General features: G+C 39.2%; 1 protein-coding gene across 1 annotated transcript in view; it reads left to right on the top strand.

The window, feature by feature from the left end:
• Positions 1 to 13,097, top strand: part of LOC149443669 (autism susceptibility gene 2 protein homolog) — a 782,555-nt gene extending 769,458 nt beyond the window's left edge. Inside the window, exon 4 of the mRNA XM_089655377.1 lies at positions 12,984 to 13,097. Coding sequence (XP_089511503.1) covers positions 12,984 to 13,097 — 114 coding nt within the window. The remainder of the gene's footprint in view (positions 1 to 12,983) is intronic.
• The last annotated feature ends 383 nt before the right edge of the window (positions 13,098 to 13,480 follow it).

Raw genomic sequence — 13,480 nt, 5'->3', positions numbered from 1 at the left:
TCTATTCACTAAAAATGTGAATATATTAAGTGTTCATAAATATCCAGAAAATCTAATAGAGACAAGTTTCTGTAACAATGAAATAAAATGAGTGAGTATGCCTTATGCCTAAAAATAAAAATGGCTTGAGAGATATAGCGATTATCCTTTCTTTAAGCTTGTCAGATTGTTCTTCCTCATGGAAGAAATATATTTCTGCTATTCATCTTATTAGCTACTACCATAGAGGTGCAGGAAAGTAAGGTTTGGCATGTTGACAGAGACTTGTTCTTCTCTCGCTCTAATGAGATCCAAGCAAAAGAATGACACTTCACAAAATGTGAACATATAACACAGTGAAACAAGCTGAGATAACTTTTAGACTATGGGGACCCATTAATATTAGTGCTGTACTGAGTTTTCATCAAATAAAACACAAGAAATGATATATTTTAATTCAGTCCTACATACAAGCCATGATTCAGACAAACCTGCACCATGGATAAAGTTACAAAAAAAAGGGATGTCTGAGTAATGATGAAATTATAATTGGTTCTTTTACCTGACGGCTGATTCAAACATCTGAAGGAAAGTTTGTGATTTATGTAAAATACATCAGCTACACTCTGGGTACTGCCATGGAGGATGACATTCACAGGATGTTAGCAAATTACTGTCATTGTAATATACGACATTCCAGTCAATTATACACATAACTCTCTTGGGTGTACCTATCAACTGTAACAATATATTGCTTCGGTTTAAGCAAACTGAAAAAATATGCTCTGTCCATTATTTGGTGCATTCTACACAAGGCTTGGTGTACCCTCTTTGAGGAAATGAGTTCTTTTCACCCCAAATATAGACATTAAATTTTAAAATCTGTTTCCAAGAATTGTGCCAATTTTGACACAAATAGATTACAGACATATGGAGTACGAGTAACTGCAGGAGTTGTGACCTGCTGCATAGCATTCATGTGCTCTGGGAGACAATTTTAACTGAGCTTGTCTACAAGTTATGACAAGTAGCCCCCACTGCCCAGTGCACAGGGTGGCATCATGGATGGGTTTATCTGCTGCCTAGACTCTAGCAATGAGCTAGAAGCCCTATAACACACTTTGGTATCTACATTACCTCTCTGTAAGATATTTGAAGCTGACCTCTACAATGTACAAAGAAGAAAAGTGCCATAAGAGATATGCTAAAGGAAACAGCTTCCCTGGTAGCCCTCAAGTTAGTCATACAGCCAAGCCAGAAATTAAAGCTGTTATTTTGCATTTTTAAACAGATATGTTTGAGATTATACTATATATATATATATATATATATATATATATATTATAATCTCATATACTGTATAGTATATATACACCAACTATTTTGCCAAAAGTATTTGGACGCCTGCCTTTACACGCACATGAACTTTAATGGCATCTCAGTCTTAGTCCATAGGGTTCAATATTGAGTTGGCCCACCCTTTGCAGCTACAGTTGTGGCCAAAATTATTCAACCCCCACTGAAATTGAGTGTTTTGGCCAGTTTGACATTGCTTTTGATCATTCAGTCATCTTGCTTACATTTACATTAAAGAGGCACTTGTAGGTCAGACAAATATAACATAACAGTTATAATGAAATAACCACAAATGTCTTTTCTGTGCTCACAGCATTATCAGTTTTATTCAACCCCCAAGTGACATTCAATCTTAGTACTTAGTACAGCATCCTTTTACAGTTATAACAGCTTTTAAACGTGAAGCATAGCTTGACACAAGTGTCTTGCAGCGATCTACGGGTATCTTCGCCCATTCTTCATGGGCAAAGGCCTCCAGTTCAGTCACATTCTTAGGCTTGCGCACTGCAACTGCTTTCTTTAAGTCCCACCAGAGGTTCTCAATCGGATTTAAGTCTGGTGACTGCGATGGCCACTCCAAAATGTTCCAGCCTTTCCTCTGCAACCATGCTCTAGTGGACTTGGAGGTATGCTTGGGATCATTGTCCTGTTGAAAGGTCCAACGTCTCCCAAGCCTCAGGTGTGTGACGGACTGCATCACGTTTCCATCCAATATCTCCTGGTACTGAAGAGAATTCATGGTACCTTGCACACGCTGAAGCTTCCCTGTACCTGCAGAAGCAAAACAGCCCCAAAGCATGATTGACCCTCCACCATGCTTCACAGTAGGCAAGGTGTTCTTTTCATCATAGGCCTTGTTCTTCCTCCTCCAAACATAGCGTTGATCCATGGGCCCAAACAGTTCTAATTTTGTTTCATCAGTCCACAGAACACTATCCCACAACTTTTGTGGTTTGTCCACATGGCTTTTGGCATACTGCAGTCGACTCTTCTTATTCTTTGGAGACAGCAAGGGGGTACGCCTGGGAGTTCTGGCACGGAGGCCTTCATTACGCAGTGTGCGTCTTATTGTCTGGGCTGAAACTTCTGTACCCACATCTGACAAATCTTTTCTCAGTTCCTCAGCAGTCACACGGGGACTTCTCTCCACTCTACGCTTCAGGTAGCGCACAGCAGTCGAAGTCAGCATCTTCTTTCTGCCACGACCAGGTAGCGTTTCAACAGTGCCCTTTGCCTTGAATTTGCGAATGATGCTTCCTAAGGTGTCTCTTGGTATGTTTAACATCTTTGCAATCTTCTTATAGCCATTGCCCTTCCTGTGAAGAGAAATCACCTCTTCTCTTGTCTTCCTGGACCATTCTCTTGCCTTCACCATGTTTGTAACCACACCAGTAAATGTCTAGAAGGAGCTGAGTATCACAGTCATTTTAAAGCTGCCTAATTGGTGCTTATTATGCTTGATTGCTGCTCGGTGACATCCACAGGTGTTTTCAATACCTGATGGAAAGCACCTGTATGAACCTCTGTTCTTCAGAGTGGTAGTCTTTAAGGGGTTGAATAATTGTGGCAATGAAGAAACCACATAAGAACCATTTACTACTGTATTACATAAACAATTGATGTCATTTTAGTTGCATTTGGGTAGTTACAACGTCCTTGTAGGATTTGATTCTGAATACAATTCCAAATGTACACTATAGTCCCTAAACCCCTTTACAGCATTGGGGGTTGAATAATTTTGGCCACAACTGTATAACAGCTTCAACTCTTCTGGGAAGGCTGTCTGCAAGGTTTAGGAGTGTGTCTATAGGAATGTTTGACCAGTCTTCTAGAAGCACATTTGTGAGGTCAGGCACTGATGTTGGACGAGAAGGCCTAGCTCGCAGTTTCCACTCTAATTCATCCCAAAGGTGTTCTATCAGGTTGAGGTCAGGACTCTGTGCAGGCCAGTCAAGTTCTTCCACCCCAAACTCACTCATCCATGTCTTTATGGACCTTGCTTTGTGTACTTGTGTGCAGTCCTGGTGGAACAGGAAGGGGCCATCCCCAAACTGTTCCCACAAAGTTGGGAGCATGAAATTGTCCAAAATGTCTTGGTATGCTGATGCTTTAAGAGTTCCCTTCACTGGAACTAAGAGGCCAAGCCCAACCCCTGAAAAGCAACCCCACACCATAACCCCCCCACACCAAATTTTTACGCTTGGCACAATGCAGTCAGGCAAGTACCATTCTCCTGGCAACCGCCAAACCCAGACACTTCCATCGGATTGCCAGACAGAGAAGCATGATTCACCACTCCGGAGAACACAACTCCACTGCTCTAGAGTCCAGTAGTGGTGTGCTCTACACCACTCCATCCGACTCTTTGCATGTGTGTGATTTTGCACTTCCTCCACATGGGGGTATGCGCGAGCCACCAGAGGATCGCTTCTGCTGTGAAATGTCAGAGCGCAAACCGATTTACAAGTCCTGGAGCTCACGAGCAACTGCTCGCCGGAACCTGCAGATCATCAGTCAGGGAGGAAGAACAGAGCTGTGTGTATGTGTACATAGGCACAGCCCTGTTGTGACAGGGTGGAGTCATGGATCATGTGTCTTGACAGAGCTGAGAACACGATCTATCACTTCCCCTAGTAAAAGCACCATGTAGTGTACACCGAGCACATAGCTAGGCACACACTTAACCTTTTCATAAACCCTAGATGTTAACCCCTTCCCAACCAGTGTCATTAGTACAGTGATTAGTGTATATTTTTAGCACTGATCACTGTATTAATGTTACTGGTTCCCACAAAGTGTTAGAGTCAGTTAGTGTAAAAATGTCTGCCGCAATATCGCAGTCCTATAAGTCGCTGATCACCGCTATTACTAGTATAATAATTTTTTTTTAATTCCAGTATATGTACCATAGTTTGTAGATGCTATAAATTTTGAGCAAACAAATCAATGTACACTTATTGGGATTCTGTCTACCAAAAATGTAGCACAATACATTTTGGCCTAACATTATGAAGACATTTTTTATTTTTTTTTTATTGGATTTTATTGTTTTATAGCAGAAAAAAAAATATTGTTTTTTTTTCTAAAGTTGTCAGTCTTTTTTTGTTTATAGTGCAAAAAGTAAAAACTGCAGATGTGATCAAGTATGACCAAAAGAAAGCTCTATTTGTGGGGAAAAAAGGACATAAATTTAATTTGGGTACAGCATTGCATGACCACGCAATTGTCAGTTAAAGTAATGCAGTGCTGTATCGCAAAAAATGGCCTGGTCAGGCAAGGGTGTACATTTTCCAGAAGGCAAGTGGTTATTAAACAACAACAAACTTACAATGTCTCCTGTGTTTCACTAGATAATGTGCACCAAAGAAGGGGCACAACAAACATTACAGGTATCACTGTATAAGCTAAAATCAAAGTACACTAGCACAAAGTAACAGGTAAGTCAACACCCTGGTTCTAGAGAGGTTAATGTAAGCAGTCTGGAGACCCATTTGCCCCAGAGTATGTAAAAAAAGTAGTTTTTTTTCCTGAGCTCAAAGGTTAATGTGTACAAAGGAAGCATATAGTTGATCAGCTTTAGCCAGGAGTTTAGTGTAGGGAGAGTCATCCCTTTCCAGGATAATAAAATAGTTTTTTTAGTGGAGAAATACAACATTCTCAACAATAGTTTAGCATATTTAGAAAGTACCAAATCACCAAACACGCCCAGGAGTCAATTTTTTGGATACAGGATATTAGGAAGGTCGAAAGCCAATGAAGTATACAGTGTGATCCAATATCTTCCCAAAATTTGTGGACTACAGAACAAGACCAAAAACAATGTAAAAAATCACTGATACGCCCAGAGCCCCAAAAGCACTGTAGTGCGTAGGCCCATTTTATGTAACCGCAGAGGTCTTAAAAGTATCACTAAATTTAGACCAGTCTGACTCTTCAAAGTGTATATCCAATGAAGACCATTTAGTTTGAGCAATGGAGAACCTAGGGTTGGAATCTACCATCAGGGCAGAGTAAAATTCAGAAATAAGTCTTGTAGGCTGGGAACGTCTCAGCAAGTTCTAAAGAGGCAGGATCATCAGGGAGAGTTCTAGCGACCCAAACTGGACCTTTACAGCGTGGCATGGTTGATAATAGTAAAACAAATAGGACGAGGGGAGGTCAAACTCTTTCTGCAGTTGGGGGAACGTTTTAAGTTATTTAGCATTTTCATTAGTCCCACCCAAAACTGATAATACAATTTAGATGTCAGCATGGTAAATTACTCATCTGCTTCCTATGACTCTGAAAGTCTGGCTTTGGATAATCTCCACAGGTTACGCAACTTCTGTCTACTTTTTACTCTATGATCATTATAAAATGTAATGTTTTGTGCTTTGCAAACCAGGAGATGATGTATTGCATTAAGCTAAAACAATTCCATTCCCATACTTTAAGAGGAACTGTGCCTTCAAGAATCATCATGAGCAGTTGCCATAATATGTAAGTATGCATGATATACTTGCATGTTAAAGCAGACTCATTCCTTAGTCTGTCGTCCTCCAGCGATACAAAGTCTGTGGCCCCTGTCACCAATGCTGATGCATTCTCTGCCCATTCTACCAGGCCAGCATTTTTTTTCTTCAGCTGCTGCTGATGTACCCTTTGTGCATGTGCATAGGGGTTACATTGTTCCAGTACTCAGTTGAACTCTTGTCATAGATGCCAGAAGTGCACACAGCACTGCACATGTGCCACTAGCAGTGTACAATTTGAAAAATGTCTATCTGCTATTGGTGTGCAGAGTGCTGTTTTAACCAATATGTCTCATTATTTACATTACCCTATGTTGGTGCCACCTATTATTTTTATCACAGTATGTAGCATCTACCGCCTGTTAAAGAACAATGCAAAACACATTTAGAACTGCAGAGCAAGTAATAGCATAACCAGTACCCATAATCATATTTATACATTTGCAGATGAATCACAAAGTCTAGGCACCCTTGTGTTTTTTTTTAATGACAAAACACTTCAACATCACTAAGACAGAGGCAAGGATGAGTCTGTAGAGCACAATCAGCGCTCTGCAGTCCTGACATTCAGTTGTGTTGTGTTCACATCTAGCTGGGCTACATCTGTACAATTGCTGTATAAAGATGACAGGCCGCTTGTATTTAGGGAAGCTGATGGGCTTTCAATGCCTATTTTTGTTTTATAAGTCTGGGTCCTTAAATGTTTTGATGCTTTATGTTAATTCCTCAACAGTGCAATCAAATTCCTGTCATAATTAAAGCTGTCAGTTGGAAGGCAAGCCAATCGCCGAGAAAACACAGCATAACAAATGAAGTGAAATGATTCTGCATGTAGCTATACGATGCTTCGCCAGGCATGAAATTAAATAAGTAATTTGATGTTGACATCAGAAATTGAAATGATACCCACTGTTCCCTCATTCACTCAGACCAGCATAAACAAAAGTCAGGACAAATATGTATAACAAAGCCCTCGTGCCACCTATTTCTCACTGGTAGTATACATTTACATTTCTAGGCAACAAGGAATTTTATTTCTCCCTACCATTGTTTGTAAAAGCTATTCATGTGAATGAACAAGTGCATGTGATTTCAATTCCTTAGACCTATACAAATCTGTTTTATTTAGCCTATCATACATAAAAAGGTAAATTAAGTAGCGTTAAACCTATTTCTGTGGTACCTAATAATTTGAAAAGCTCAACAATGAATATGTCACAGGTTCTTTTTATTGAAATGTATGTTATACATAAAATATTTTAAAAATATTTTGACAGTAAAGTCAGGAATTGTATCCTGCATTTTCAGGATTTGTGAATAGAAACACCTTCTTCAGCTATAATTTCACTGTAACTGATGTATGGATGAAGAAAGACTGTTTGGTAAAAGCCAATTAAGCTTCTTCCTTTAAGTAATATTCAAGTATAACTAAAGGCAAAACTTTTTTATATTTTTAGAATTGGATAGAGTGGTGAGGGTTCAGTACCACTGTCTTTTATTGCTGTCTGTGCCCCTATTAGGGAGATATGCTCCCACTAATTGTGTTGGTCGCCAATGTCAAGGAAAATGAAAGTGAGGATTTAGTCAAAATGTTTTAGTTGACAGCAGTTTTAACCATCCCTACTATATTATAAACAAACAAAAAATGTTTTGGCTTGAGTTATACTTTAGTTAAGCTCACCATGTATGTTGAAATGTGACTGTACAATGTCCTTTTTGCTTACTAACAACTACTAGAGCCTGCTAAATGCATACAAAATGAAAGAATAGTCTAGTTAGATCCTTATAGGACATAGGTTTGGTGAATACAAAGTAGATTATACAGTTTTGTGAATGAATGAACTGCAAGTCCCTACAGTCTTTGCGGCTGTTGGCTTGTAGTTTTCAATGAACTACTATGGCGCTATGGAGCGTCGTGGTAGTTTATTGAATTTTTCTGTAAGTACATCTGCTTGCCTGTACATCCTGTATGGACAAGCAGATATACTGACAGGTCTGCAGGAGACCTGCATGGCACCAGCGATCTGCTGATCACTGGTGCAATGCTTTCTAGGCTCCTGCAGACAAACGTGCATTTATAATTTTTGTGCAAAAGGTGAACTTATCCTTTAAGGCAAAAACGTATAGCCTGGATTTCATGCTGGTAGCCTCTACATGGCTGAAGAGACTTTTACTGACCATGTCTGCTTGAAAAAGCAGGCTGAGAATAATTGCTAACACAGTATCTTTTTAGATAGACTCTGTAGATGTCTACATTTGCTTGATAAACCCACATCACTAAAAACTGTCAGTACATGCTGTATTACATGCTGTTCATATTCATTCACTATGGGATTCATTTTCTGTATTCCACAACAAATTTGGTTAATCCTGCTGTTCACTGCCCCTCCTTCCTCTTCTGTGTCCCCACTGCAGCCAGCGATTGTGCAGATCTTCCGTTGCCACATCTACTGGCCATGCTCCAGTTTCAGTTACCTTCTAAGCTGTTCATTTCCACCATTTTCTTATCTGTGCAGCCCTACATGACTATAAAACTCACATGTGTGAATGTATACACTCCAAATAAATAACAGCCCACTCCCTCCCTGCTCCTCCATGTCCACTAAACGGCTAAACACAATGGGGGTGGGATATTAGATGTTGATTAATGGAGGCTTTATGGTATGCCATTATAGTAATAAGCATAATGATTCAAATCCCACTGTTTTCAGCTCTCCCTTGCTCGTATTGCTGAAACTAGCAGTTTTTATGGTAAACATCAATCTTTATAGCTTAGTGAATTAAACCTTAAAGTGGAACTTTAGGCACCTTAATGGAAGTGGGCGAACAGGCAGGAATTTTAAGGTAGAAGAGACATGCGTTGTCTCTTCTGCATTAAAGGTACTTACTCGCCTGTCCACCCCTGTACAGTAAGCTGTGCAAGGGTAGCTCATTTCACAGATTCAGGCGATGCTGTAGCTGATGAAACCCCCATGCATACGCGGGAGTCATGTCATCTCTAGCCGGACAATGTCAGTGTCAGTGGCAGGAAGGTGCATCACTGGATTCTAGGTGAGTATAGTTGCACTTTAAGATATGTTTGAGCTAAATGTATGTCCTAAACTCTAAAGCTGTTTGGACATGAAGTATGTATACGTACCTTGGTCCCTTGTAACTATCCTGTCCAACCTCTAGCCTTTCTGTCTTTATGTATAATGCTGGTGACAGAGTAGTAATATCTTAAAATTAGATAAGTATGCAGAGTAGGGGTTCATCAGGTGCTTGAAGAGCAGGCGCTTGACTGTGTTGTCATCATGTCTGCTGAATGAGGAGGAGCATTGTTTACAGGCTTTTACTCTTCTGATGTTTGTGAGCACCTTTTTAATCCAATAAAGTGTTTTTTTTAAAATGGTATCACAACATGTAGTCTATCTGTTCCTTCCTACGTTTGTGGCAATATTTGTATGCTGAGACTACTGTGGATTCCTATGAGATAACTGCTAAAGCAGGAAGCTATACCCAGTGGAATTGTCATAGTCACAAAGCACTGAGGACCTCATGCAGTGGAGGTCGTATCCATCTGGTAAGGAGATGATGTTAATTATGGTAGAGCACTGAAGTGGACACAGTCTGTTGAATGCAGTGGCATGATAAATTTTTTTTTTAGCTGCCCATCAAAGTGAACCTTCACTAAAGTGAATTGCTGCAGGTAGTCATACATTTAGTGGTGGTATTACTGTCTCCACTAAATGAGATTGCTTTCTACTCAGGACCACGCCCCCCTCCCTCCATTGGTGACTGAAAAGATGATGATCACCTGCATCCTGGTCACCAGTGAAGGATCCCCATCCTCATTCAGCTGCTACATGGGGGACTCCCTTGCCAGCAGCTGAAGTAAACAAATATGCTGAGGATGCTGGCTGATGTCATTGAAAAATGGTCATGACATTGTAATTTTATTTTGTGAATTTCTAACCAGGAATACTATGTACCACTTAATCATTCACATAGTGGGGAGAGCGGGATATCTAGATTTTTCCTTATCACCCAGATTGCAAGAATTTCCCCCCACACTCCCACATAACACCAGGTCAGAGGTGGAGGCCCTTTTCCCCATCAATGTGGGTACAAGGTGCTTTCAAAAATGTAATTTTTTCTTGTGTATATCTCACAGATGCACCATTTCACATGCAAGTTTAGAGCATCTCCCAAGTAAGGTATCCAAATAAGTTTTCATTTTTAATGTTCCAGTTCAAACCTAGCTTAAATGGCATTTTATAATTTTGTGGGTTTTTTGTTTGTTTTTTTCATTGGTATGTCCCTCAGGGAGGTGCTGAGCTCTCTATGATCTTAGTTTGACAATTCCCTGTCTATTAGCCTTGAAAATTGAGATAATTGCCTTTCAATATTCACCTTCCATTAATTTTAATGGGGTTTGCACTAACATTTGCAATTTGTTGATTTTTCATCATATTTACCAATTATGCCTATGAACTGAACTTAAGCACATTTAACCATCACTAATGCAGAGTACGAGACAGTAGTAAATGTCAACTAAACTATGGTTTCATGGATCCAACCTGAGCCCAAAATTGTGCATTTTATTCATTTCATTGGGAGAGGGGTTTTCTGGACCTTCTTGACACACATGGCAGCTTTTGCCACGAAAATATCAAAAATGTTCGAATGATATGCTTAACCAGCTAAGTCTTGCACCACAGGGGTGAAAATAATGGTATACAATTACCCATACTGGCCAAACATGAATCCTCTTTCTAGAGCTTAGGGCAGGCTAAATATTTTGCTGGTGGTTCCCAATGCAGTCTTCTGTGAACATAGATGATATTTATCAGCCATTCTATCTGGACAATGTCAACTGCAGTCAATGCAGTGACTCTCTCTACTCATAGTATTACACTCAGTGTTGAAGTGTAGTTTAGTTTTGTTATATGTGTATTGACATTGAAATGTATGCATTATGTTCTCACTATCAAATGTATTCAGAAAGGCAAAATGACCTATAGTATGCAAGCAGATTTAATCAGATACTTTATTTTGTGGATTCATTTTAAGTAACGAACAACCCTTTGGTTGCTTCTAGTTAAGGTACTTTGGCTTGTTTCACTGATTTCTATAGGCTTTTGCTGTATACACATAGACAACAGTTGGTAGGAATGGATCATTCAACAGTGGATTTTCCCTCAGGCCACATAACCAATTTTATTCACAAAGATTTCAAAAATGTAAACACAGCAACAGAAATCAGATTTTAATTTGAGGGATTCATGGCTGTGTTGTTGCTTGGAATGCACTTTAGTGCAGTATTTTGTATGCTCACAAAGTACGCTGTACTGTTAAAACAAATGTTGTTTTCTGTGGTCATGTCACATAGAACCTAATATCAGTATCTTGGATAAATAAATGACAATAGAGCACTCTGTACGTTGTTTACTAATGTTCCTCTAATTGACTAATGTCTAGTTTCTAACTCTATATTTCAGCATAAAGAAAACCTGTCTCAAATTGGTGTAGTTTAAATTGAACATATATCTCAATCTCCAGTGTGAAATGGAAAAAATATCCGCCTTTAACAATTCCACCTACTATAAATTCATATCTCATTGGTCTCTTTGGTTACAAAATCTGAACTGCACCATAAAATTCTGATAGCCCAAACACAATCTAATTCTTGCACCAATTCTAGACTGGTATACCTCTCTTGACCCTGTTGTTTACACCCCCTCCCTCTTCCTGCTTTCCCGACACCCCTACGTCCTCCCTGTTTATTATCCCCTCAACATCCTTTACCCTCCACCAAGGTTCAATATGAAACATAATTATACCTCTATTGTTTGATGATTTATAAACCATACTTGATCCCAGCCAAATGGTGGGGTAACTGTTTTGTATCATAATGTATTGACATGCTTAACTATGAACCTACTACCAATACCCTGATGTTCCCTTAAAGAAAAAATTCAATGAAGAAATATTGAAATTAAATTGAGCATATAATAAAACAATTCAGCAGAGGTTGCCTGCATTGCAAACCTCACATTAAAATTATCAGAATATGCATCAGTGTTGGCTGCTGACTCTTCCTGTGAAAGTCAAGAATTTCCCCCACTACATTTAGAGCTTTCAGTTGCTGAATGAGGCTACTTACCACATTAAATGACTCATAGCAACCCCAGAAGGTGGTGGGTACAAGCTCACCATTAATGCGAGAGGTTGAGATTTGTATATAACTTTAGGCATCTAAATCTTCGGATTTGTTAATGTGTGGTTTTATTGAAGGTAACCTCTGTTTATGTATTTTTTCCTTGCAAGAATTGCCCAAGTTTATGATACAGTATGTTTACCTATATCATTCACTGTTAAACAATTCACTAAAGGCAACATCATGAATATAGTAAAACAAAAAGGCATGTATTTCATTATATTAAAGACTGTCTCTTTTGATTATAAATTTGTCATAGAAAAATATTGTGATCTTGTTGTAGATGATGAAGTAGCTCAAAGTTTGGTAATTTTAGAGTCTGCGGCTGCCTGATGTTTTAGTTCCCTGGCTGTGCCTACACGTTCTTCACATCTCAGACTACTAATTATGTTTACAACATGCCTCATTTTCCTCTGACCCTAGGGAATCAATTGGCAAGCAGGTCACACACTGAAAAAGTCATCCAAGCCCTGTAGGATTTGCCTGTTTGAAGTTAGTCTGTTCTTTTCTCCCTCTTGCCACTTTGTGGCCACAATACATAGCAACTTGGGATCAGGGCAGTGAATGTCAGCAAGTCAGGGAGGCAGTTTGATGAGTGTCTGCTTAGTCTCAGTGCAGGGCGAAATGCCATCATTACCCAGCTGCCTGTCAAATAAATTGGCAATTACAGCCACAGCAGAAGCCTGGAATTCAGTACATAACACGTTGCCATCCCCAAACCGCTAAGAGATTTAAAGAAGGAGGGGAAGTGAGGGAAGGGGAATTAAGCAACGTTTTCCTTGTTCCAGTAGCGACTGACAAGGACCAACATGTTGGTGCTGTGATATGGTGATGAAATAATATGGAAAGTGCTGGTAATGAGCTGTGCAGATTGGAACATGTTAAAAACACAACACTAATTTTCCACTTTATTTTTCTGTTCTGTTTTTTTATTGCAGAGCTCAGCTGCCTCCAGCCTGGGAACTGGCTACTTTGTAAGTGCAACTTTTAGCAGCATACTAAGAGTGACTGATGATATTGCCTTTATATTATGCCAGAACAGTTCAAAATAATCAGGATGTGTAGGGTGAAAATGTCATGTTCTTCCTTGTGATAGATAGTAACCGACTTGCTCATATATTGCTGTATATGCTGTGTTGAAAATGTGGCATTCCTAAAGTATTAGGATAACAAATGTGAAAGCAATGTTTTTTCATGTCTCATTGAAGTGTTTTATTGTGCTACAAGTCTTGTTCCACGTAAGTAACCTTTCATCTCACTGAACTTTTTTCATCTTAAGTCTGAAAGTTTCAGTGTCTATCTACACCATAATATTCTCAAAAGGTAAATGTTCCAACATACGGATTTAAACATGGTATAAGACACTAATAAATAAAAAAAATGTATACTTTAAATGTACACTTAATATATTATTTAAATGTAATGATACATACAT

The sequence above is a fragment of the Staurois parvus genome, unplaced genomic scaffold (genome assembly GCF_062004578.1).
Source record: "Staurois parvus isolate SC_StPar_1 unplaced genomic scaffold, SC_StPar_1.0 ptg000839l, whole genome shotgun sequence".
NCBI lineage: Eukaryota > Metazoa > Chordata > Amphibia > Anura > Ranidae > Staurois > Staurois parvus.
This window is presented reverse-complemented; position numbering and strand designations above follow the sequence as displayed.